Here is a 27,689-nt window from a genome sequence, read left to right as displayed (position 1 = left end):
ACCTATATGAAAGAAGCAGAACTAATTTTTAAAAGGCTAACTTCCTAAAGTTGTCCTCTGACACTCACATGCATATGCTGTGAGACATCCAATTATAATAAATAAATAGAAGATTTAAAATAAAGTTTAGAGCCAGAAATTAATCTATGCTATTAGGAGATAAGCTGGGAAGCCCAATAAACACAAGGGACACGTGGAGGCTCCTGGAGGACAGTGGCCTTGAATTTCTGGAGTGGGTGCTGCTTGAAAACTTCAGAGAAGGCTTATCTGTCCTACTTATTTCAATGTAAATACTTCAAAAACGGTTTAAAAGAGATGACTCAGTAGTTAAGAACACGGCTGCTCTTGAAGAGGGCCCAGATTTCAATGCAAGCACCTTTCATAGTGGGTCACCGCCATCCGGTTCCAGGGGGCAGATGCCCTGTCCTAGTTCCCGCAAGCCCTAGGCACATACATGATACAGATATACATGCAGGCAAAATACCTATACACATGAAAGAAACGAAAAAGAAACCACAATGTTTAGAGAGAATGCTTATCAGTTTAAGATTATGCACTGCTCTTCCAGAGGGTTCTGCACCCACATCAGGTGGCTAATAACTATCTACCTGTAACTCCAGCTTTAGGAGATTCGATGCCTGTGGCCTCCATGGGGCATGAGACACATATGCAGCATACACACACAGATATGTACATATGATTAAAAATAACAAACAAACATTAACAAAAAGAAACACAGAAGATCATCACTTCAGCTGCATGGTCACTAATGGAGATAGTGCAAACAGAGAAGGATTAAGAGAGCAATATTTAATAGTCTCTAGCAGGTAAGTGGTGAAAGGGCTATTACAGACTTGGTACCAGAAAAGTCAGGGAAAAATAAAAGACCAGCACTGGTTACAGCTCTGAAGACTAAGAAAGGAGGAAAGCTCTTGTAGCCTATAATCTATTACTGCTGAGAGAATCTTCAGTGATACTGTGTACAAATAAGAATTCTGGGTGTGGTAGGCATTCTGAGGCAAGTGGCTACACAGTGATAGCCTGTCTCAAAACAACACACAGAAGCAAAACTCCATACAGTTCGGAGACAAGATGATACCCCAGTAATCCCACCTGGCAGGAGAAAGGGTAGGCATGAGAAAAGAAAACTTTCCAGTGGGGGACAAAGCCAGAAAAAAAAAGAAGCAACAAATCATGCCCATATTACCTAAGACTACGCCTCAAAACTCACAAGAAAGCTAGGAATGGCTGCGCACACCTTTAGTCCCCAAACTGGGAGGTAGAGGCAGGTCAGGGTAAAATGGGCAAAGGAAAACTATATAGATTACAAAGCATCTTTGCAAAACATGTGCAAGAATAAATACACCATGTATATAGTTATTACAGTAAAGACAGACACATGTGTGCGTAGACTTAGTACTGCTGTGGCCTGTATAGACCTCTCTATAAAACCTCCTTCAGGGGATTTATATACACCTGGGTCTAAAAAACAGAAACTCCAAACGGTGGTTCTATGGCTTAAGTTGGTTTACCTGGGGGATGTGCTATCAATCAGACCTTACAACGAAAACACAAGTATTTATTCACAGTAGCAGAGGATTTTGAAAGATCATGAATGAACATCTGACCCAATGTGAATAAATGCCCAAGATATATGATTAAGGATGTTCTAGAAACTACTGGTTCTTTAAATCTGGTAAATTATGATAGAAAGAAACCACTCAGAAAGAATGGATGAAATTTTCTTAAAATTTCATATACTCATCTTTAGAATGCTTTAAAATGCTAAATTAACACGAAGCGTGGGAAAATAACATTTTCCTGTCTTCTTAAATATGCAGTGCAGCCGATACTATGTTATAAATAGAAAAAACCACCCCCAGAAAAGCTGGCAAATTCAAGAAGAAAAAGCTATTTTAAGTTCTCTCTTTCTTTTCAGTCTGTAATATCAGGATGAAGTATTTATACAAAGAAGCAGATTTTGTCTTAAAAATCATAAATATTTCAATCTGGTAGAAACTATTGAAACACTGGTCCATGACAAGTTCTGCAGACAAATTCAAAATGAAAAAAGAAATGAGACCCTTAAAGGAGAATTCAAAACATGCCTTCAACTGATGCCTTCACAAAGATCAAGCAACAATGAGTGGAAGGGAAACTGTCCCCCTAAGACCGGATCTACTCAACGACCTCCTCCTGCCTGGGGGTTTCTTAACCTAGAAATGCCATTCAAGCAAACAGTCATCTCCTGCCGGGGGGGAAGGTTCTTTATACTAAATGTTCCCAATTAACTAGAAACAATATGACCATTCATGGCTCAGGAGAGTAGGGAAGGGGCTGCTGGGCCGAACCTTGGCTTTGGTGGCAGCTGAGGCGAGAGCAGCTGCTGCGGCTGTGGCAACGTTTCCTTCAGAAATCTCGTGTTCCACTTTCTTCTTCCCATTATCGCTTTCTCTCTCTTTACATGGATCAGTGAGTTCTTTGTTCTCTTCATTCTCCTTTTCTTCTGAAAATATTTTTTAAGAAAGCTTTATTATGAGTGCACTCTTCTCAACATTCCACCTTAACCACTTTTGCCACATGGTGTTGTAACGATTTCAATGTTTTTTCCTATTTTGAGAAAAAATTTCATTGAATCACCCCCTACATTTAAGTATGCATATTATAAAATATCAGGGAGATTTTGGAAGTGTATACTTTGTCTTTGCGTCATTTTTCTCAGCTCTGTGTACAGTTCCATTGGCTATAAAGGCAGGGAACAGAAGCTCAGACTCCTAGATCTGGTCACTGCGCAGGGGAAGGACCTGAGGACAAGATCAGACACACAGCATAGTACTCCACAAGTCTGAGACAGGCACAGTGGACTGTGACTGCCAGAGACAGAATAAAGTGGCTGAGATAGGACAGGCAGACAGAGTGACACCGCTCCAAACGAACAAGGGAAATAATAAATTGGAATAGGAGACTGACACTCTTAAAGAACAACGGAATTTAAATGTTGGTGAATAATTTGTTTAGTCTTTATGAAAGCAAAGAGAGGCAAAATAGTTCCAGAGCACACACTGGTATCTAATGGTTGTTACATAAAACCCAAGGGCTAGACACACGGTTACGAAGCCTTTCCTCTTAGCATCCTGGAAGCCTGTAAGTCAGCTTATCTAGGGGCTGAGACTACAGGACAGCAAATACAAAGATACCTAGATTATAGAGTGGATTTAAAGCTAGCCTGGGCAACTTATTAAGATCCAGACTCAAAAATTTAAAAGTAAACACACAATAAACAAACTACCAAGCAAGACCATATATATGGCCCAGTGGTACAGTGTGTGAAATACCTTAGGCCCAGTTATCCCCCACCACCCTGAGTCCAAAGCAAATGAAAAAAGCCAGCACAAGGATAAGGCCCACAATCCTACTATTTGGAAGAAAGTGGCAGGAACATTAGGAGTTAAAAACCAGCATCAGCTACATAGGAAGATTCAGGTTATTGGGTTATTGGAGGTGCTGTCTTTTTGTTTTGTTTTTTGATACAGGGTCGGTGTCTGTCTCTCTCTCTCTCTCTCTCCCTCCCTCCCCCTCCCCCCTCCCTCCCTCGCTCTCTCTCTGTAGCCTTGGCTGTTCTAGACTTACTTTGTTTGTAGACCAGGCTGACCTTGAACTCACAGCGATCCGCCTGCCTCTGCCTCCAGAGTGCTGAGATTAAAGGCGTGCGGCACCATGCCTGGAGGTGCTGTCTTAACACAACAATGAAGACACGAGACTGACTAAAGCAAAGTGCTAAGAGCACTCACTGACTGCTCTTCCCAGGAAGACAGCTCAAGTCTCATAACCTGAATGTAAGCTCATAATTGTCTGGAACTCTAGTTCCAAGGGTCCAACACCCACTTCTGGCCTCCAAGGGCAATGTACACAGGGGGCAAACATATATGCACACCTGTGGTATACAGGCAAAACACCCATGCACATAAAATAAAAAGAAAATCTTAAAAACTTAAAAATACGTTAAGAAGCCGGGCGTGGTGGCACTTGCCTTTAATCCCAGCACTTGGGAGGCAGAGGCAGGCGGATCGCTGTGAGTTCGAGGCCAGCCTGGTCTACAAAGTGAGTCCAGGATGGCCAAGGCTACACAGAGAAACCCTGTCTCGAAACAAACAAACAAACAAACAAAAAAACCAAAAAAAAAAAAAAAAAACAACAACAACAACAACAAAAAAAAAAAAAACGTTAAGAAGCTAAGGCAGGCAGATTTCTGTGAGTTCCACACCAGCCCGGGATACTGTGAGACTGTCAGCAATCAACCCCCAAAACACTAACAATAAAAACGTTGTTCTTAAAAATAATAAAACACTTTTAAAAGGAGGAGAAGACATTTCTATGCCAGTGACCAGAATTCTCCAGCCTCTGTGAAGTCACAGGATTAACACAGTCTAAGAAGCTGTGGCCCAAGTCACCTGGCTTGACATCCTCACTGACTTCACTGTCTTGTTCCTTCTCACTCGTTTTTTCATTTTCTCCATCTTGTGTTTTATCACCTTCATCTGATTCATTTTCCACTTTGTTTTCTGCCTGAAAGTAGTACAAAACAAGAGAATAGGGAGTAAGTAAAACAGTTCTATTAGAAGTGAAAATACCTTAAGCTAACAACACGTTTCACTATTGGGCAAGAGACAGCTGGGATTTAGAAGGGCCTGGTAAGGAAGACCTAGGAAAGAGACTAATTCTGATAAATGTATTTTAACCAATTGGGAACCTGTGTGTTCATGCTATGATACATCTCAAGCATGTAGTACCTGGTGCTTCTGCAACCTCTGCTACAAAGACCAGGTTTACAACGCTCAAAGGAATATCGAGTAGCTAACTGGTAATATTAATTTAAAAAACACCCAAGAACCACACACACACAGATTTGATTTTCTATCCCCTCCATTTTCATGTATATGATGTGCACACATGTGTAAGCATGTTTGAGGGTACACATGGTTGATGTTGGCAATCAACCCCCAATCACTCTTCCACCTTATTCAACCTGGCAGGGTCTCTTAAAGGCATTTTGCTTCGGAATCTAATCTCTACTTTCTGAGGATAAAATTCGAGGCAGGCCGTCCCATCTTAAAGCACCAGTAGTTTAGGTGGGTTCTGGTGATTCAAGTGAAAAGTATTAAAATGAGCAATCACTCTAGCCCTCAATTGTTTTAAAAGGCTGAAAGCATTTGAACAGTGATCTGCTTTGGCAGCTTTGACTTTGGACAGACTACAGAAAAATTTATAAAATGGAGACTATCACTAACTTGGCGAGGCTATTTTAAGACATGCTAGAAAAAATGAATAAAGAAACTAATTAAAAAAAAAAAGAATTAAGGTATAGAGGCAGAAGAGATGACTCAACAGTCAAGGGCACTGGCTATTCTTCAGAAGACACAGGATAAATTCTTAGAATACACACGGCAGCTCACAACCACCTGTACCTCTGTACTAGGGAACCAGATGCCCTCTTCTGGCCCCTCTGGCATCGGGCATGCAAGTGGTGCAGATATACACGCCAGCAAAACACACATACACATCAAGTAAAAATAAATAAAGGAAAGCAGAGTGCAAAAGCTCAGCACTGAGAAGACAGATGCAGGTGATGAATCTGAGTCTGAGGTGGTCTACATAGTGTGTTTTAGCCAACCAGAGCTGCACAGCGAGACCAAGCCTCCACAAAAAGAACCCAAAACAGAAGAATTAAACTGCTGTGTCATATCTAGAACACTGCAGGAATTATAACAACTGTATGAACTGTTGCTTTCCTTATCTATGTATTTCACACTGCTACAATGTAATCAAGACCTTAACTCTCCACTCTTGTATATTCACTCAATGCTGACTGAGTGTCCATTATATTTTGTAACTGATAACACACACACCAAGGCTGCCCTTGAGCGGCTGTATTCAGTTCAACTCTGATGAGCCTTTAAAATCTCTTATGAACAGGGACTGGGCTAATAACATACAGACACTTAGATGACATTCAAAAGCTCAGATTCCTAGCCCTCTATTTCAGTCTTTACAGTTCTTTTTGCTCTTTAAATCCTACCTCAAATGTCAGCTTCTTGTAAATTCTTTACTAAATATTCTTCTGTTGGCAGCTAACTTTCCTAGGAAATCACTTAGTATACTGAAATTCTCCTCTGGTACAAGTATAAGGCCCTGGTCCTACAATTAAATATTTACAATAGCGAACTTTTGTATTCATACAAAACTACGCCTGTGAACAGGGCATAAAAGAGGAGGACAGGGTATGGGTGACGCTGTAGTGAAGAGTCAAGGGAGTAAGTCTATACTGCCAGGCTATAACTTCAGTAACAAATCCACTGGTAGTTCCCCTGGTGGTGACTTGAGATATCACAAAATGTGAAAACCAGTATGCTGAGAAGGCACTGTGTGGTTTTCTGTGAGGAGACATCTGAATAGCCTTTACCTTTTCAGGCTGCTGACCATCAGGATCTGTTTCCATCTTTTCTTCTTCAGACCCTTCTACAAGTTAAAAGAATAAAAATAATATGGAAATAGGTAAATAAGATGGAAATAGCTAAAAATCAATGTATTGTAGAGCATCTGAAATATATTTCTGCATGGTATAATTAATCAGTAACCTGGTTGCAAAAGAAGTTAGACATACACAGCACATACTTTATGAGAAAGTAAAAAGGACATGAGAGTAAAACTGAAAATAAATACTGTCAATCACAAGCCAGTGGTTAGGTAAGGAAGGGAGAGAGCTGGGATGATATTACTATTGTTTCTTGATCTAGAGCTATGGGTGGGAATGAGTTTTACTTGAGGAACTGCACTATGCTGTTAACAACACGATACTTGATGCCAACATGACCCCCCTTCCCCCCAAGATTATGAACAAAAAAAAACCTGTTTCTTGTGGTCTGGCTCAGCATTAGCACACATCTTTAACCCAAGACTTTCTGTTTATTGTAAGTAAGTAGTTATGGTATGGTTCAGCACTAGCACACATCTTTAACCCAAGACTTTCTGTTTATTGTAAATAAGTAGTTATGGTATGGTTCAGCACTAGCACACACCTTTAACTTAAGAGCCTTCTGTAAGCAAGAGTTAAATAAAGCCAACCATAGGTCAAAAGTCAGAGTAAGCAACCAGCTGAGAGTGAACATAAGCAAACATAGGAAGGAGGGACATTGAGTTGAAATTTTGTTTTGTTTTGTGAGACAGAGTTTCTCTGTGTAATAGCTCTGGCTGTCCTGGAACTTTCTTTGTAGGCCTCAAACTCAGAGATCCACCTGCCTGGGATTAAAGGCTTGCTCTACCACGCCCAACTGAGTTGAAGGGCATTTAAGACACCATGGAGAAGAAGAAAGGGACTTTGGCTGAGCAGGAAGGTTAGCTGGGTACTTTCTCTGCCTCTCTGAGCTAGCAGGATTTCACCCCAGCACCTGGCTCCCAAGTCTAAATTGAACATTTGGTATTTTGTTTATAAAACAAGAATGATCATGTGGATTTTCTGTATATAATAACAAAGTTTCGGAAACATGAAAGAATAAATGTGTTTCATTTTATCTAACAGATAAGTAATGAGCACCCATTTCAATCAGATCCTGAAGAAACACTGCTTAGTCCTTTATTTGCTGAAACCACAAGAGGACCTAATTCTGGCCAGTAGTCTGCCTCAGTCACAAAAGTATGAACAATGACACGAGTAAGCAATTATCATCAACAAGAGAATTTAAGTTGGGAGCGGTGACACACACCTATAATCCTAGCACTCGGGGAGGCAAAGGCAGATGGATTCCTGTGAGTTCGAGGTCAGCCTGCTCTACAAAGTGAGTCCAGGACAGCAAGGCTACCCAGAGAAACCGTGTCTCAAAAAACCAAAACAACAAAACTGTATCACAACACTATGAAGTATTTAAGAGTGTACATAGATGCTTTAAGAAAAAAATAAAAGCAATGGCCCAAACTGTCCGTTCAAAAGAACAGGTAGCTACTAAACTGGATTGTAATTACACAGAACATATTTTACAGGAATGAATTAAACAGCTACTTAGATCCTATAACCACATGGACAAATCTGAAAACCAAATACTGAGTGGGAAAAAGTGATCTCAAAAACCTAAATATTCCCTATTTTATAAAGACTAAAACCCCAGGAAAAGTATACTTAACATATGTGGTTTAACTGCATCTGTGTTTGTGATAAAAGTCATTTTAAAAGTATACAGAACTCTGATTTAAAATATAGGATTCTTATTTCTAGGAGTGGGAAGGTGAGAAGCAAAGGGAGGAAGAGAATTATCAGTAATGTTCTGATTTTCAGCTCAGATATTAAAATGTAGCATTTGGCTGGATATGCTGGCTCACTCCTTCAACCGCAGCACTCAGGAGGCAAGACAGAAACAGGTGGATCTCTTAGTTCATGCCCAGGCTGGTGCAAATAGTAAGACCCTGTCTCAAAACATACGAATACATATTAAATTGGTAAGAGCAAAGAAGAAAGCCAAACAGAAAATGGAATAATACAGGTTTTCAAATAACCCCCACACCTCATAGTTTAATAAATATGCATCACCATAAAAAACTACGCATAGCCACGAGTGGTGGCGTACTCCAATAATCCTAGCACTTGGGAGGCAGAGGCAGGCGGGCAGTTTGAGGCCAGCCTCGTCCTTAAAGTAAAACCAGGACAGCCAAGGCCACATACAGATAATACTGTCATGGGGGGGAGGGGGTGTTGGGGAAAGAAGAGGAGGGGGGAGACCAAAACCTAATTGACAAAACAAAAAACAAACAAGCAAACAACAACAAACACTACCCACAATTATACATTCTATTTCCACATGCCAGAAGTATTATACACTCACATTCTCTATGGTAAGGCAAGGCAAATTTGACACCAACTTTTTAAAACTGGCTATGATTCTAACATAAAAAGCAAAGTAAATTAGTATCTATTTATATGATGATGGTGTAGTTAGAGCCACTGGAAGCAGAAACTGCAAGAAACAGTGCTTATACTCTTAGTAGATGTCTAAAAATAGTTTAATTATATGTTGTGTATTTCTCCAATGTTATGAAAACACAGCTTCTGTTAAATTTGAGTTCTGATACGAACTGCCAACACCCTCCCCACATACCTGTCTTCTATCTATCCATCCATGTATCATCCGTCTATCTATCTCTCTATCTGCCTACCTACCTATCTGAGGCAGAGTCTCTATATAGCAGTGGCTGTCCTGGAACTCAGTATGTAGACCATGCTGGCCTAGAACTCAGAGATCCACCTGCCTCTGCTGGGATTAAATGTGTGTGGCACCGCGTCCAGCTAGCAAGTGCTCAATTTATTTATTTTCATTTCTTGTGTATGGATGTTTTATCTGCACATATGTCTGTGTATCATGTGTGCAGTGCAGCGCCCTGGAGTAGAGACAAGGGCATCAGATTCTTTGGAACTGAGTTACAGATAGCTGTGAGCCTCCCCTCTGTAAGAGTGCTAGGAATCTGGACTGGAGAGATGGCTCAGTGGTTAAGAGTGCCGCCTGCTCTTCCAGAGGTCCTGAGTTCAATTCCCAGTAACCACATGGTGGCTCACAACCATCTATAATGTGATCTGATGCCCTCTTCTGGCATGCAGGTGTACATACATGCAGACAGAACACTGTATACTTAATTTAAAAAAAAAAAAAAAAGTTCAAGAGTGCTAGGAATCATATCCTGGTCCTCTGAAGGCAAGCTAATGCTCCCCCCCCCCACACACACACACCCGAGACAGGGTTTCTCTGTGTAGCCCTGGCTGTCCTGGACTTACTTTGTTGACCAGGCTGGCCTCGAATTCAGAGATCTGCCTGCCTCTGCCTCCCAAGTGCTGGGATTACAGGTGTGAGCCACCACGCCCAGCTCAAGCTAGTACTCTTAAAAAACACTGTACCATCTCTCTAGCCCCTAAACTCTCGACACTAGAGAGGACAGAGACTCCTGTTTCCATCATCATTTTGATGTTGTTGATATACCAGAAAGCTGAAAATTCTTTGTCCTAACTGGTAGAATGACCCACGTATGCAGAGTTAATCATTAGAACGTACTTTTAGTTTAATTTTTGAGACAGGGTCTCATTATATAGACCAGGCTGGCCTAGAACTCAAGAGATCCTCCTGAGCCACCTAAGTGCTAGGAATAAAGCTATATATTCTACCAAGCCCTGCAGAATGAATTTTTAAAATTTAACTTAAGCAAGACGGCACACGGCATAAACTGGGAGGCAGTTCCCAAAGCCCTTCTAAAAGTGATGTGGTTGGCAAAGTGAGGGCGAGACGAGGACTAGAACCATCTTCTGAAGAGCTGAATGAACTGGGAAGTTACACTGACAGACGCAAAGGCTGATAAAAGTTGTTCTACTAAGTAACGATGTGTCATTCTTAATTATTTAATCAGCTCTATACTTATCAACTAGGAACCCTCTCCCCTTATGCACTTTATTTGTAAAATGTTAGAGTTATTTTGTAAAGAAATTGAATCACACTGCTTGTATTCTGATGAGTTCCCCATGTCTACAATGTAAATAAGGGACCAAAATCAACCCATGCTCATCTTCAAAGCCAAACTTGCCGCACCACCCACTTCTCCTAGAATACTTGGTATCTGTTCTAGAACATACCATCCTAATTCATTCTGCTTTAAAAGACCACCTTTTCTACAGTCTTCCTTAGCTCACTGGCTCTATTTGCCACTACTTAGATCTCTACTTCTCTATGTATTTCCCACCCCCAAACTGAATACTATTCAAGGGACTGCTTATTTAATTCAACTATTCAAAAATGTGATCCAGAAACCCTTGGGGTCTCCAAAAACAAAAGCAATGTTCATGAAACTAAAGTGCTGTGTTTCCTCCTTCATTCTTTTTATAAATCAGAGACTGCATGTTTTAGAAAGACATGCATTATGAAACTTTTGAGCAGAGAGCTAAGGCAGCATGCTCTTGTAAATGTTTTTAGATTTTGTTTTGAACTTTGAAATGGTGTTGTAGATGAAACCGTGGTCTCACACAAGCTAGGCAGATGGACTATTGCAGCCTCGGAAGTTGTGGTTTCTAGAACTTTCAAGTATGGCAGACACCACAGCAACAGAAGGATTTGGGACAGACATCTCCCTATCTTTCAAGACTGAGATTGAAAGGTTTGAGACCTGCCAGTGCAATGAATTCGGTCTTATCAGGAATAAGACCCCGCATAACAACTTGGTACCAGGAGACTTGCAGTGCCATCCCCCACATTAACGTCAAGTCCTGTACAGACAGGAAATGACAGGCCTCATAAGCCTGTCACCACTTTACGTTCTATCTGCATCTACCATTGTGGGCTTTTCTCTTTTTTCTTTTAATTTTTTTGTCTTTAGTTTTTTGAGACAGGATTTCTCTATATAATAGACCTGGCTGGCCTCAAACTCAAGAAGATCTGCCTCCCAGTGCTGGGATTAACGGTGTGCGCCACCACAGCCAGTTTGTGGGGCTACTCTTTTCATAGCTGAATAAGAACTTGGTACTCTGGCCACCAAGTTTATTTCCCACTCTAAATAACCTCCTCGCTGTTTCTGTGCCTTTGGCCTTACTGGTCAACGGAACAGACACTCTACACGTTCCCAACACTCTTTAGCTCAACCCCACTTCCCCTGGAAAGCCTTCCTTAGTCTAAAACTACATCTACCCCTGCACTCCCTGTTACAGCAATACTTGCTATGTGGAGTGCTTCTTCAATAATTCTGTGATTTTGTTTTATCCACACATCCTCAAATGCTGGGATGAACTTGTCAATCTGTGCAACTGAACAGAGCAGACCCTTGCTGGCCCCTGAACGTGCATCCTCATGCTATCCTTCTTGATGAGGAAGTTATGTCCTTCAGGAAGAAGGGCTCCAACTGCTAAGATGGCTCAGCTGGTAAAGGTACTTACCACCCAGCCTGATGCCTTGAGTCAGGTCTTTAGCACGCACATAGTGGAAGGAAAAGAACTGACTGTTGCAAGCCGCACTCTCTACCCATTGCCACATTAAAGACTGTTAAGGATGTATGTTACCAGGGGTTCGAGAGATGGCTCTAAGCAGTTAAGAGTTTGATACCCAAAGGTCATGAAAGGGTGGAAGGCAAAAACAAACTGCAAACTACTTTTGGCCTCTATATACATCAAAGCATAACACTTGGCAAATAATTAGTTAAAAAAAAAAAAAAAAACAACATCAAATTGATCAACCTTTTTAGTCTCAATACTAATGTAGTTGCTAGTCTGCTCTATGCTTGGCATACTGTGTAGGCAATCACTTAGGAGTCAAGAAATCTAGAACTATTAAGTTTAACCTTGCTAGAATAGAATTTCTTTGTTCCAAATACTAAGCATAAATGTTTAAATGTTTTACTTTTTTCTTAGCCACTAACAGTGCATAGTATCGTTTTCAAATTTTAAAAAAAGTGCCAGGCTTGGTGGCCCAGTTCCGAAGGCAGAGGCAAGTGGATTGCTGTGAGTTCGAGTCCAGCCTGAACGACAAAGCGAGTCTAGGACAACTGAGGCTACACAGAGAAACCCTGTCTTGAAAAGCAAAAAACCAAGCCAGGCGGTGGTGGCACACGCCTTTAATCCCAGCACTTGGGAGGCAGAGGTAGGCAGATCTCTCTGAGTTCGAGGCCAGCCTGGTCTACAAAGTGAGTCCAGAACAGCCAAGGTTACACAGAGAAACCTTGTCTCAAAAAACCAAAAAACCAAAAAACAAAACAAAACAAAACAAAACAAAAAACCAACAAACAAAACAAAAACAAAAAACCCCAAGAACAACAAAAACAAAAACAATGAAATATAGCAGTTTTCTAGTTTCCTAAAGAAGATACAAAATACAAACTTCCTAATGTATTCTAAAGAGCTGGTTTAAGAATATCAAAACAGACAAAGATAGTAAGAAAATTACAAAGTGCCCCTTATAAACACAGATACAAAAAGTGTCAACAACATATTAAGAAAATAAAATCCAACAATGTATAAAGCAATGATACATCTCAAAGAATTTATTCAAAGGACAATACCAAGCCTGTGAAAACATCAACTACTTTTATCTATATATAGTATAATTATTTCATATTAAAATGTTAACAAAAGCCGGGCAGTGGTTGTGCATACATTTAATCCCAACACCCAGGAGGTAGAGGCAGACTGATCTCTGGGTTTGAGGCTAGCCAGTGCTACACAAGAGAAACCCTACTTTGAAAAACCAAAAAATAAACAAAAAGGTTTTAAAAAGCCACTTCTCAAACAGATGCAGAAAAGGCACTGACAAGCTGAAATTACAACTCATGATTTAAAAAAAAAAAATCATGGCAAAATAACAAGAAGGAAAACCCTTCCACTGGATAAATAACAGCCTCCCAAAAAAGCTCTACTTTAAACATCAGCCATAATTCTGACGGAGTAGAAGATTTTTCGCTCCTATGAGAACAAAGAGGCAGACACTACACATCAATACTTCGCTAAATTTATTTTTCTATGTTTATAGGTCTAGACGAACAGGTATCAGAGAGTAACTTGCAGGAATTGGTGGTTTTCTTCTCCTACCATGTAGATACGGGGGATTGAACCTAGGTTTTCAGGCTTGGCAGCAAGCATGTTTACCCGTTGAGCCATCTTGTACAACACTGGAGGATTAGTCCTCACTCAACACTTTCCTCTAACATTACAATGATGCCAAAGCTATCTAGTGAGCAGGGAAGGATAATAAGAAGTATATAGTTTGAGTTGGAGCCATAGCTTGATCAGTAAATGTCTGTCCCCAGTAAGTGACATAAAACTGCTGGACAAAGTGTAGCCTACTTGTTATGCTAGTGCCTGTGCTCACTGGCTAGCCAGCTGAGTCTACTTTTTGAGTTTCAGGGAAGTGAGAGGCCTTGTCTCAAAGCTGTGCAAAGCTAGGCCCAGAAGTGCACATACTCTGGTAATACGGCAGGTAGAAAGAAAAGAATCCCCACAGTCCTGCAATCAGCTACTCTGGTGTATGCAGCATGAGTAATAAACGAGAGACGAGGTCTCAGAAAAGGCAGAGGCAAGCACTGGCATGTGGGGTGTGCTTTGACTTTCAAATGTGTGCCGTGGAAAGTTCACATGCATCACAGGAGTGTGCACACACACATTTTAACACACAAAAAAAGGGGGGGGGACCCCAACCAGGATAATAGTAACCAGCATGTAAAAATGAGGAACTAAAAATGTAAACCTTAAAAGTATTTATACAAGGCCTCTAAAATTGAAATGAATGGAACAAATGTGTACAAGATGAAAGAAGAAAAACTAAAAAATGTAGGTGGTAGAAATCAAAGATTAAAGAATGACTTTCATGAGGAAGTCGGCATAAAACTGTCAAGGTGTTAGTTTTTCCCAGTATCATAGACAGACAATGAATTCAAAACAAAATCTTGCTAAGCTCTGTTGAGAATATGACAAAGCTCCTATGTATAGGCAAAACAGAACAGACGTGACACTGAAGGAGACGTGTGAGTACGAGGGCTGACATCACTGAGCCTCAAATTTTAATTGAAACTATTCTGAAAAATAAAGTCTTAAAAAAAGGAAGTAGGGATGGAGAGATGGCTTGGTGGTTAAGAGCTCTGGCTGTTCTTCCAAAGGACCCAGGTTCAATTCCCAGCACCTACATGGCAGCTCACAACTGTCTCTAAGTCCCCTCACACAGACATGCAGACAAAATACCAATGTACATTAAATTAAAAAAAAAATTATTATTTGAAAAAATAAAAGAGCCAACATCTAAGAAACATGGTCAGAACAAAACAGATACCAACAAGAATGCTGAAAAAAATTGGGACCTTTGTACATTGTTGGTAAAAATAAGACATGCAGGCACAACAGGAAAGTCTGACCACTTCTTAAAGAGCTAAATAAAGTACCGCAGAATCCCAAAATCCTATGTTCACAAAATGAGTATCTCCTATTTAGATGTCGTACAAAAGCAGAAGAAATGTAAAGGCCAATGTCTGAGCTGATAAGCAAAGGAATCAACACAGCGCTCACTATTCAGGAGAGCAGAGAGTGAAACGCTGAGCTGAATAGGGCTCCATGTAATAACCTTGAGAACACCATGCTAAGCAAAAGCAGCGAGACACAAAAGGCTGGGAGTTTATGTGAACTGCTGACAAAACGCAGAGACAAATTACTAGGCCTGAGAAGGACAGGGGTGACGGTGTAAGCAGTTTCTAAACCTCAGTGTAGTAAATACTTGTAATTCCTACACTTAGGAAACTTAGACAAGAGTAGCTCAGTGTAGGCTACATAATGAGAACTTGTCTGAAAGAAAAAGACTGAACAAAATCCTCAGGAGTAGGAATTCTCTTCATGAAAAAAAAAAAGACAAACTTTGACATTCTTACTACTTTACATGTTTAAAGCTTAGATCTAGCATTAGCCATAAATATTTCATAATTGTGATACTATTTAGTTACCAGGCATTGTTTGCAGTTCTTGCTTGTTCTGTGCCACGTCCTCTTGCCCCATACCTCATGAGTATGAGAGAAGGGGGAAAAACAAAACAAAACAAACAAACAAAAAGTAGGGTTTTTAGTGTATATACTCAACTGATCCTTTTGATTGCGTAAATGCAAGCGAACACTCTCATTTTGTACACTGACAGGAACTATAAACACCTAGTTACCAAGCAATGGACACAGCAATGACTCACCAAGCTTCTCAGGCTCGTCAGGCCCGGTGCCGGCAATGCAGCTGCTCTCCAAACCGTAGGTGGGATCTACCTTTCCAGAGGCTCTCGCAGCCTCTTGTACTTTCTTGACATGTGCTTCAACCAATTCCAGGGGGACTTCTTCTCGGACCCGAGAAAATTCCTCTGATTCAAGATCAAAGAAAATAGAATCTTCATTTTACACAGATGTTTACTCCTGCGTGACCTAGATTATCTGGCACAAAAGTATCAGTTTGGTTGCAATGAGTACTATGGGGCAAAGGGTAAAATGAAAATATCCAATCACTATGCCAGATTTTCATCCTAAACATAATAGTACCTTCTTAAATACACCTTTAAAATATTTTTAATTATTGATTTTTCTTTTATGCACATTGGTGTTCTGACTGCGTATGTCTGTATGGGGATGTCGGATCCCCCAGAACAGGAATTATGGACAGTTGTGAGCTGCCATGTGGGTGCTGAAAATTGAATCCAGGTCCTCTAGAAGGACAGCCTGTGCTTTTAACTGCAGAGCCATCTCTCCAGTCACCTTTAAAAAGATTTTTAAAAATCTAGCGGTCACAACTAAAATTGCAGTGTTAATTTCATCTCTTCTGACTAAACTGGTAATTGTAGAAACACCAGGGGTCAAGCTATAAATCCTGCACTATAAAAGATGTCTAGATAAACAGTATATGGCAAAAATATTAAGCAGCTTCCATTCCGCAGCTCTATCAATTTCCTAATGCCACAAAACACTTTTTTTTCTGAGACAAGGCTTCTCTGTGTAGCCTTGGCTGTCCTAGACTTGCCATAGACACAATGGCCTCGAACTTACAGCGATCTGCCTGCCTCTGCCTTGAGTGCTGGGATAAAAGTTGTGTGCCACCACTCCCAACTCACAAAACACTTCTTTTCCTCCGTGAGTGAAGAAATGTGTAAGTAGCTGGGTAGCACACACCTGTAATCCCAGCACAATGAGAGACAGAGACAGGCAGACCTCTATGAGTTCCAGGCCAGACGGGCCTACAGAGTGAGTCCAGGACAACTAAGGCTACACAGAAAAACCTTGTCTCAGAAGAAAAAAAAAAAGTGTGTACATGTATGCAGTTTGTTACAAGATCCACTATAGTCAAAGCTGAATCTCAAATTTGTTCTTTTGCCTCTTCCTCTCGGAAGCTGGGATTTCAAAGGTATATGACAACACATCTAGCTGCTTCCAATTCAAAACAAAGAAAGAGGCGGCGCACGCCTTTAATCCCAGCACTCGGGAGAGAGAGAGGCAGGCAGATCTTTGAGGTCAGAATCCACCATGGTCTATAGAGTGTTCCAGGACAGCCAAGACTACATAGAGGAAACCCTATCTCTAAAAAAACAAAAACAAAACAAAACTATAGGCCAACAAGGTAGCTCAACAGCAAAAGGGACTTGTGGCCAGATTGTCACTTTAATTCATGAGGCACACATGGGAGGAGGGAATCCAATCTCCCACTGCTAGTCCTCTGACCTTCTAAATATACCGTGGTAAATGACTGCATAACACACACACAATTTTAAGAGTGAAAGAAAGGGCTGGAGAGATTAAGAGCACTGTCTGTTCTTTCAATGGTCCTGAGTTCAATTCATGGCAACCACGTGGTGGCTCACAACCATCTATAATGAGATCTAGTGCCCTATTCTGTACATATAAATCTAAAAAAAAAAAAAAAAAAAAAGAAAATTTAAACACATGCTCTTACAAACTATATTTTCATACACTAAAAAGTTATTTATAATTTTTACAAAGTACATCATGTTTAGGGTTTTTTGTTTTTGTGATTTACATAAGAGAACTGAGCATAACACACTTGATACTGTACTTTAAAACATTTGTGAATGTGGGGTGGGGGTTGGGGTATACTTGTGTCTGTGGTAGCTCATTCTTGTGGGCGTATGTACAGACCGAAGGTTGCTATCAGCACAGATGTTTCTCTGTCACATCTCCCTCCATCTTATCTCTGAGATGCTGTATCTGAGGGGCTAATCAGGGAGACCATCCATCTCTGTCTCCCAGATGATACAAGAACACACTGGAAGATCCAGCTTTTACACTGACTGGCTTTGGAGATCCAAACTGAAGTCCTCATGTTGCATAAAAGGCACTTTATATACTTGAACCAAATCTTGAGCTCACAGCTAATAATATTAAGTATGAGGTCAGACTGTAGTGCTAGAGAGGAAGCTTCCACAGGAAGTACATACCCAAAGCTGCTTTTGCTGCAGCAGATGCTACACGAGGATCAACCACAGATGCTAGAAAGGCAACAGTACTCATCACAGGGTTCCCTGACTGGCTGAAAGGGACAGGCTGGTAAGCTAGCGGCCCAAGGGAAGCATCTGAATTTTCAAGGTATGGGTCCTCAATGGGAAGCCTCAAAAAGTGGAGGATGCATTCGTCCTGAGTTCGACTTCCAACGTGTTCAGAGACTTTATTCCAGTCATCCTTGTACATCTCCAGAGCCTACATCAAGACATAAACAAAAGACCATTGCTAGAAAATAACAAGGAAGTAGAATGGAAGGAAAAATTAGACGTATTTTCTGTGTTGTTTTTTGTTTTTCCCTCTTTGTGGGTCTCATTATATCATATAAACTGGTCTTAAATTTCCAATCCTTCTGGTCCAGGCTCCTGAGTGCTCTGAAAAGAGGCATGCAAGACCACCTGTCTTATTAAGATTCTATAGATAGTATTTCTAAGAAATTTTGGGTAAGGATCTAGTTGTAGTGGCACATACCATTAAACCCCAGTGCTCAGTAAACTGAGGCAGACGTTTAGAAGATAAACAGACTAAGCAAGATCCCATTTCAAAATAATAACAAAAATGGTTATTTGCATATTAAAATAAAAAGACAGTTGGGCATGGTGGCCCAGGCCTATAATCTCAGCACTCAGGGAGGCAGAGGCAGGCAGATCACTGTGAGTTTGAGGTCAGCCTGGTCTACAGAGCAAGGCCAGAAAAGCCAGGGCTGTTACACAGAGAAACCCTGCTTGGGGAAGAAAAAGAAATATAAAGAATAAACCAATTCAGACAACCTTTTAGGGCTCACTAAAGTTGCATGACATCTAGAATTAAAAGCAGGCCCATGTGTCCAAAGTAAAAGCTTTTCCATACCTTTATATAAGGCTGGAAAACATTTAACTCAAAACAAATTCTCCTGCTTTCAATGGTTTCACATTTCATAAAACTTTCAGATAAGGTAACATAATCAGAGCCACCCCTTTCCTCCTCCTCAGGCTGAAGGGTTAGTCAGATCCCACAACACTGCTCTAAGTTGTCTACACAGGTACAGTTAACTTGCCTACAGCACATGAGTTAGGGCCAGCTCACCCTTGTGTCCCAGTGCTGTCCCAAGGCTGCTCCCCACTTAATGCAGATCTGCACAGCAACGCTTCTCTGTGTACCTTGTACTCCACAATTCTACTGGCATATTTTTGGTCCTATCTATGTCACTTGTGATCTCCTTAATGAATCGGAAACATTCCAGTTAACTTTACCTGTAGTATCTATCATGGTGCTGAATCAAAGTGTCAACTGAAATGTATAAACTACCACAAGAACTTGTATGAAGGGGGGGGGGGGAGGAAGAACAAAACAAAACTGGCTTTCCAATAATGCAACATTATGTCCAGATATTTTTTTTTCCCTATCACTAAAATTTAAAACACCTCAGACATGATGTCCAAATTGGGGAGGGGGGGGGCGGCACACAGACAGAGAGGAGGAATCTTATCTGCTGTGGTAGTTTGAACAGGAATACCCCCTATAGACTCATGTTTGAATGCCTGGCCCACAGGGAATGCCACTATTAGGAGGTGTGGCCTCCTTGGAGGAAGTGTGACCTAGTGTGGCAATCTCTTTTGGCTGCCTGTGTATATAGAACTCTCTTGTCATGATGATAATGAACTAAAGTTTCAAAATGGAAGAACTACTCACATAGTGCACATCAAAATCTAACAAGATAAAACTTTGTGAGTTGCCTATAATTTTGATATTTATGAATAACCTTTTCCACTTTGACCTAATACAGTAATTAAAAAACAAATCTAGGGGCTGGAGAGAGAGCTCAGTGGTTAAGAGCACTGGCTGCTTGAGCGGATGTGGTGGCACATGCTTTTAATCCCAGCACTTGGGAGGTAGACGCAGGTGGATCACTGTAAGTTCGAGACCAGCCTGGTCTACAAAATGAGTCTAGGACAGCCAAGGCTAAACAGAGAAACCCTGTCTCAATAAACAAAAACAAAAAACCACAACCCAAAAGACAAAACAACCAAACCAACCAACCAACCAACCAACCAAACAAACAAACAAAAACAACCCAGCACTGGCTGCTCTTCTAGAGGACACAGGTTTAGTTCCCAGCACCCATGTGGCAGCTCACACCTATCTGTAACTTCAGTTCCAGGGGAATCTGACACCCTCATAACACACAAGCAATACACGAATAAACATAAAATAAAAATAAATTTTAAAACAATTAACAAAATCAAAGATGTCTTCTATTTTTATAATAAAATTCATTTCAAACAATATTCTTTTCTCTCCTATATAGACATTTTACCTTTGGTTATTTTAAAGCTTGAAATTATGTTTCCGATATTTCCTTTTTTAAAAAATGATAAAGAGAACATATAGACATTAATCGTCCAGAATGACACAGGACTTATGCTTTAATCAAGGACCCAAATTAAGTTAATTTAAAAATAAAAGTGGGGGCTGGAGAGATGGCTCAGCAGGTGAGAGCACACGTGCTCTTCCAGAGGTCTTGAGTTCAATTCCCAGCAACCACATGGCAGCTCACAACTGTCTATAGCTCCAGTTCCAGAGGATCCAACACCCTCTCACAGACATGCAGCAAAACACCAATGTAAAATAAATAAATAAATAAATAGCGAGGCTGAGTGTGATAGAACATGCCTTTAATCCCAGTACCCAGGAGGCAGAAGCAGGCAGATCTCTGACTTTGAGGCTAGACTACATAGTTTCAGGATGGTCACGGATATGTAAAAAGGCCTGGTCTCAAAACAAATAAACAAAACCGGGCAGTCTCAAAAATATCCAAAAATACTGTTAGAAATAAACCCCAATAAAAGAAGATGTATCTATTAGGGACAAATCTAAATTTCATTTGATTTTAATTCAATTCATAATTTTTGTTGGTTTATGGTCCTGAAGCTTGAGGACATATATGTTCCCATGGGTGTGTGAACAGGAAGGCCTATGTCTACGCATGCTCACAGAAACCAGAGGTCAATGACAGGTTATCGGCTACTATTGGTTCCCACCTCCTGATTGGACACAGGGCCTCTCCCTCAAGCTGGAGCTCATTGACTGGCTAGAATGCCATAGTGATAAAGCCTGTCATCTGTCTCAGTTGCTTAAAGGACTTGCATCCAAGACTGTACTTGAGTTCTATCCTTGGAACCCATATGGGGAAAAGAAAGAACTGCCTCCCATGAAGTGTTATGCCCTCTCACACATGTGAAACAAGCAAGCAAGCAAGCAAGCAAGCAAGCAACAACAAAGTCCCCAACTTTCTTTCTCATAGTGTTGGGATTATTGAAAAGTTCACAATTGTCTTGACTTCTGGTCTAAAGCAGAGAAAGGACTTTACTAATGGCTCTGAAGTCTGGAAAAACAAAACTCCTACTGTGTATACCAAAGGCCAAGGTGCAAATATGGAAGGACAGACAGAAACTTGCTTTGGTTTCTGAGGCAAAGCATCCTATGTCGCCTAAGTGGACCAGCTTCTTGAATGCTAGGATTACAGGTATGTAGCACCATTCCTGGCTCTTTGTCTCTCTGGGTGTGCATATGCATATATGTTTTTTTTTTTCTTTAAAGGTTTTAAAGACAGAGTTGTCCTATCTAACAGTGGAAGGCAAAGAACTTGCAATCCTGAGGCACCAATTCAAATGGTAGGGCTAGAGGGTGTATATCTAAAAATACAAAATTTAAGCTAGTGATTACTCTAAACAAACTGCATTTATGGATGGTGTTAATGGTAAACAATATTGCTGAGCCTTATTTCTTCTTAGGTAAGGAATCCTCATAAAAATGTTGACATTCCCTGCTTAAAAGAAAAAGCAACCCCAACAGCAAAGAAAATGTACTATTGTTTGAGGAAAAACAGTCTTCCTCAGTGTGTTCAGAGTAAACAGTGGCTCAGGAGTTCTTACCTCACCCTCTATTTACAATCCACTAACCTCATGTTTTTAATTGTGAGCCTAGTTATTTAATGTGTGAGCCATTTCTCAAGCCCCATGCATAAATCTTAAAGGTAGAACTGATAGGAACTTAGAACATCAGTGTGCAGAAGGAACTGTTGCTGTTTGCAGCTGTAGCACAATTAAGCGTCTCATGGCACAAGGATTCCAAACAGCACTAGACAACAGGCTGTGTCCACTAGTGAGGACTGAACACTCTTGTTTAATCACTGTCCACGACAAATACAGCTAGTCAAGATTCTGACTGTAAAAGGTGATAGCAAAAGAGACACTAGAATGACTTAAAATAGTAACAAAGAAAACCAAGAAAGCATCTTTTTAAATTTATACTTGAGAGGGAAAGAAGAAAACAGCATAAAAACTTCCACGCGTCAACTGTGCGTACGGGCTGTGTCACCGAGTAGCTTACCTCTAAGAGCAGAAGGGTCTCCTGTTCCGTCCACTCCCTTCCAGCACTAGCACCTTTACTCTGGAAAACAAAGTCAGATATGATTTATTCATCACAAATGAATACAGATGGGACTCAAGCAGGATTTCCTTAATCTCACAAAATACTCTTCTATCCTCATAACCAAACATTCCAAACCTTCAACTTTAACAGAGGGATTGGCATGCTTCAACAGCTTCTTGTCATTAGTCACAGAAAATACTTCCATGTTATTTCGACTTTAGAAGATAGATGTACAACTTACAAATTCATTAGTAAGATAAATCATCTATAATTACACAAACATAACCTATGAGGCAGCCAGAAGATTGAGAGGGGAAGGCTCTCCCTTTCAGGCCCAACACTTTAGTCTGATTCTCCAGAAGCATATGGTGGAAGGAGAATAATGATTTCCAAAAGCTGACCTCTAGTCTCCACTCAACTACGAGCACCTGTGAACAACATGTGCACGTGCTACACACCGGCCAGAAGAGAGCAGCAGGTCCCCTGCACCTGGAGCTACAGACCGCAGTACGCTGCCATGTGGGTGCTAGGAAACAAACCAAGGTCCTTGGCAACAACAGTAAGTTCCTAACCACTGGGCAATCTTTTGCCCCAAATACTCAGATTGTTAATGCCAATCCTAACAGTTCCCTATTGTCTCTACCTACTTCTTTCACATCTCCAAGTGATTCTGTAAACTCACATGACCTCTTTCTTGACAATCCATGGCTAGAGAAAGCGGGTACTAGGACACAGATTGTAAATCACCTGAGCAATGGCAAGAGAACATAGAATGCTTTAAGATATCGAAGATATATTCATAACCCTTAATTTGCAGACCAACTTCCATACACAGACTTATTTGGGACAGGGTACCTGGAATGGCTGATAATATTCTCTACTTTTAAATGTATATAACACAAAAGACATACGCTTTAAAAATTACAAAATTTCCTACTTTGATTCCTCTAACCTTTGAAAGATTGTAAAGTATGAATAGAAAAAAATTTCCAGTCTATAACTTCCTTGTGTTGATAAAGCTTCTCAGTGTAAATGATAGGATGTCTTTCTGTATGTGAAACACTCTGCAGTATCTGATAATTTGTAGAACAGAAAACTAAACCATTGAGATGTAACAAGAATAAATTAAAAAAAAAAAATTGGTCACAAAAAACAAAAAACAAAACAAAAAACAAAACTAACACAAAAACCCTCCAAATTCAGTTTTTAACCTAAATATCCAGAATTCCCAAAAGTGTGTTTTTCTGGTTTTGTAGTACATAGGCATTAAGCCAGAGCCTTGGACTTAACAGGCAGTACAGTCTCACAGAGGTAAAACCTTAGTCCCAATGAACAGTTTTATTAAAAGATGCACTGTGACTGACAATATATTGCTAATGTGCACTTAGAAGTGTCTTAAGACAAAGGAACTTCTTCATCAACCAGACTGCCAAACAAATCATTAGCATTTTATCTTACTTCACATGAACTCTGGTGCCCCATATTTGACTATGTCCCCTGGATGGGGAAGCCTGGTGGCACTCAGAGGAAGGATAGCAGGCTACCAAGAAGAGACTTGATACCCTATGAGCATATACAGGGGGAGGAGGTCCCCTCAGTCACAGTCATAGGGGAGGGGAGTAAGGGGAAAATGGGAGGGAGGGAGGAATGGGAGGACACAAGGGATGGGAAAACCACTGAGATATAATATGAATAAATTAATAAAATATATTTTAAAACCATTTTATGTTACTTCAGAAGGAACCAAACCGAAGAAAACCAGGGGCAATTATACAACCTAGAACTGACAACTCTGATGGGCAGGCCTCAGTAACCATCTCCGTTTCTTAGGAATCAGGGCCAATTCCCAGCACCAGTACAGTGGGGTAACACAGATTTTAACTACAGATCAAGGGACGGAATGCCTAATTCTGACCTCTGGGACACCAGACATACAAGTGTAACCTATATACACATCACTTATGCAGATAAAGTGTTCCTACTAACACACACACCCCAAAACAAAACTTTTTGCTAAAAATGGCAAAAGAGACTAAAGAGATGGCTTAGTGTTAGGAGCACTGGCTGCTCTTCCAAAACATTCAAGCCCAGTTCCCAGCACCAACATGGCAGCACACACCCATTTATAACTATAGTTCTTGGGACCTGCACACGTGGTATCCAGAGGCCAGAATCCCCGAGTTGGATCCCCTGGAATCACAGGGATGGACACTTGTTAAATAGCAAGTGAGTGCTGGGAAGTAAACTCAGAACATCTACCAGAGCAGTACAGACAGTGCTCTCATCTGCTGACCCACCTCTCCAGACTCCTTTATCTTTAATTTTTAAAGAATGACTCTTACTTTATTAGTCTCTAACAAAGGCTACATGCTTGAAGGACAAGCTTGAGCAACCATGACGTTTTGGGAATGGATTTTGTGTTGCACTACTACATTGCTTGAACAAACCAAAAACTATACTAATGACTAACATTTAAGTTATTTACATTTTGTCAATTCTACAGTTGTTCCCATATTTTGTTTTTATGCCCAAGGATATTAGGTATATATCTATCAATAATTGGATATGTATGGTCATCTTTACGTGATTCTTAATTTCTGGTAGAGTCTATGTTTACTAGAATTATTTCTGGTGCATTTGCTACAGGTTTACCAGTGCAGTGCTGATCTAGAGTGTTGTTTTGGGGAATACATTCAACTACCTGGTGACAGAGGTTTAGATATACAGTTGTTTTTCATTTTTGTTTGAAATAGCACTAATATATAAATATATATGTATATATATGGAAAATATTATGCCTTCTCATTTATGCCTATTTTATCACCAGGAAATGTGTTAAAATAACTTCAATGCACCAGCTCTGAGGTGTTTGTAGGTGTATCTTCTCTTGTTTTACTTTTGAGTTTATGTTCTATACTCAAGTATTTGGAAGGCACTGTTGTCCTTGATTTTTTTTTTTTAAAGTTGACAGTTTTCGCTGTTTCAATGAAGTATTAAAACTGTATGCAAGGCCGGGCGTGGTGGCGCACGCCTTTAGTCCCAGTACTCAGGAAGTAGAGGCAGGCGGATTGCTGTGAGTTCTGGTATACAAAGCAAGTCCAGGGCAGGCAAGGCTAACACAGAGAGAGCCTGTCTCAGAAAACAAAACAAAACAAACAAAAAAACTGTATGCAAGAAAATAAAAATGTATGTAAGAGAAGAGCTGAGAGAGAAGTCAATAGTCAGGATCACTGGCTGCTTTTCCAGGACCCAGGTTCCATAATTAGCATACGGTGGTTCACAGATCTGTTCACAGTTCTGATCTGATCTGATCTGATGCCATCTTCTGGACTCAGAGGACCTTGCATGCAAATGGCACACAATACACCTGTAAGTAAAATGCTTAAAAATAAAAACTAAAACATCATCTGCAGAGCTGGGATTCAACTGTGGAGCCCTGGCCCAGCATCTAGGAAACTCAAGCACAATCTCCAGCAGGGGCTAAAGGGGGAGGATGTGAGCACACATAGACATATGTTACTATTTCTCAAGTCATTTAAGAATCTATTGTCCTTCCTATTTTCTACTCTTTTTTAAATGCTCCCTATATTGTATCCTTCTATGTTGAAGTAAGAATTCTTTTCTGTTTTTAAAAGCATTCTTATGGAGGAATGCTGAGTGAATGTATCAACCATCAATAAAGCACTGTTTAGCCAATCAGCTGGGCAGAAGGACAGGAAGTGGAAGGTGGGACTTCCTCGAAGAGAGGAGAAAAGTTTGATGGTTGAAGAGGGAGAGGTTTTTTTGACTATTGGAGGAGGACGGTGGGAACTGGACGCTGACCGGCCCAGGGGTCATAGTGGCAAGTGTTTGGAATATATGTATGTTATAAGGTTTAGAGTAGTTTGTTTAGTTTATGAGTAGATTAGAATCAGTTCAGACTCTGCCTGGCGAAGTGCTGGGAGCTTTAAAGTACACTTCAGGCTCCCTGTGTCAGTTATTTGCTTTGTAGGCCAACAGGATACAAAATACTGTAACACTCTCAGGCTGAGCATGGTTGCACACACCTGTAATCCCAACACTCAAGAGGCAGAGGCAGGCGGATCTCTGCAAATTCCAGGCCAGCCTGGTCTACAAATCGAGTCCTGAACAGCCAAGGCTACACAGAGAAACCCTGTCTCAGAAAAACAAACAACAAAGGAATGAAGGAAGGAAGACAAGTAGTCACACGGCATGGCTGGTCCCATGGCACGGCTGGCTGACTTCAAACTCACAACGTTATGGCCAGCCTTCATCAAGCTTGCCTTTGCCTGCCTTAGGGCTGAGACGGTATGTGTTAGTCACCATAAGATTATGTTTTTATTAAATAGCTGTGTTAAGATGTAGAACGTTAACTTGTAATTTGTCAGCCTACTTTCAATTAACATTATTGTATTTCATATAAAATGTAGGTACTTCCACAGATTACACTTCTATTTCTACTTCCTGTTCTTTGTGCTATATATGGATATGGTCTTTCACAGCCACACGTCATGGACCTAAACACTTACTGTTACTTCTTTCTGTAAAGAGCTCAACGGTGTGTCACTACATAGAGCAAAAAATTATTCTGTACTGATTCATATATTGACCTTTCACGCATACTTTATTCATCAATGTACTTTGGTAAATTATAATCGAAAAGGCTGGAGAGATGGCTCAAGGGTTAAGAGCACTGGCTGTTTTTCTAGAGGATCTGGGTGGTTATCCCAGCACCTACATGGCAGCTCTTAAGCGCTTCTGACTCTAGTTTGACCTATTTGTACCAGATAGGTCCACAAATATAGTCCACAACATGCTCCAAACACTCAGACACATAAAAATAAACAGGGCTGGAGAGACAGCACAGCAGTAAGAGCACGCTGCCTATCTAATGACCCAGCTTCAATTCCCAGCACACAACCAGCTTCTAACGTAAGTTCCAGAGCATCCAACATTCTCTTCTGGCATCTGTAAGCACGAAGTACAAAGATATGGATGCAGGTAAAACACCCATAAATATATAATACTAAACAGTTTAAACTATATAAACTTTAAAAGAAAATTAATTAAAGGACATAAACCTATGCAATTTGAGTTAAGGTGGAATGGAGGTTAGCCACGAGGGAGCAATGGGAACTTTTAGGGACAGAAAAAAGAAGCCCAAATCAAGAGACTAGTGAGAAGTGTTAAGTAAATATTTGCTAAGAAAAGGGATCTAAACAAAGTGAAAACTTGTTTTTTTTCTGGGT

The 27,689-nt window shown here is 40.5% G+C and overlaps 1 protein-coding gene across 1 annotated transcript in view; it reads right to left on the bottom strand.

The window, feature by feature from the left end:
* Smarcc1 (SWI/SNF related, matrix associated, actin dependent regulator of chromatin subfamily c member 1) overlaps positions 1-27,689 on the bottom strand; it is a 103,982-nt gene that overhangs the window by 29,364 nt on the left and 46,929 nt on the right. Inside the window, exons 19-24 of the mRNA XM_051140784.1 lie at positions 22,399-22,458; positions 17,967-18,225; positions 15,726-15,887; positions 6,461-6,516; positions 4,452-4,566; positions 2,352-2,506 (exon numbers count right to left, since the gene is read on the bottom strand). Of these exons, the coding sequence (XP_050996741.1) occupies positions 2,352-2,506; positions 4,452-4,566; positions 6,461-6,516; positions 15,726-15,887; positions 17,967-18,225; positions 22,399-22,458 (807 nt within the window). The remainder of the gene's footprint in view (positions 1-2,351; positions 2,507-4,451; positions 4,567-6,460; positions 6,517-15,725; positions 15,888-17,966; positions 18,226-22,398; positions 22,459-27,689) is intronic.

Source organism: Acomys russatus, chromosome 32 (genome assembly GCF_903995435.1).
Source record: "Acomys russatus chromosome 32, mAcoRus1.1, whole genome shotgun sequence".
NCBI classification, from domain to species: Eukaryota; Metazoa; Chordata; class Mammalia; order Rodentia; family Muridae; genus Acomys; species Acomys russatus.
Note: the sequence above shows the minus strand (reverse complement) of the source record. Positions and strands in the feature narration are given on the sequence as shown.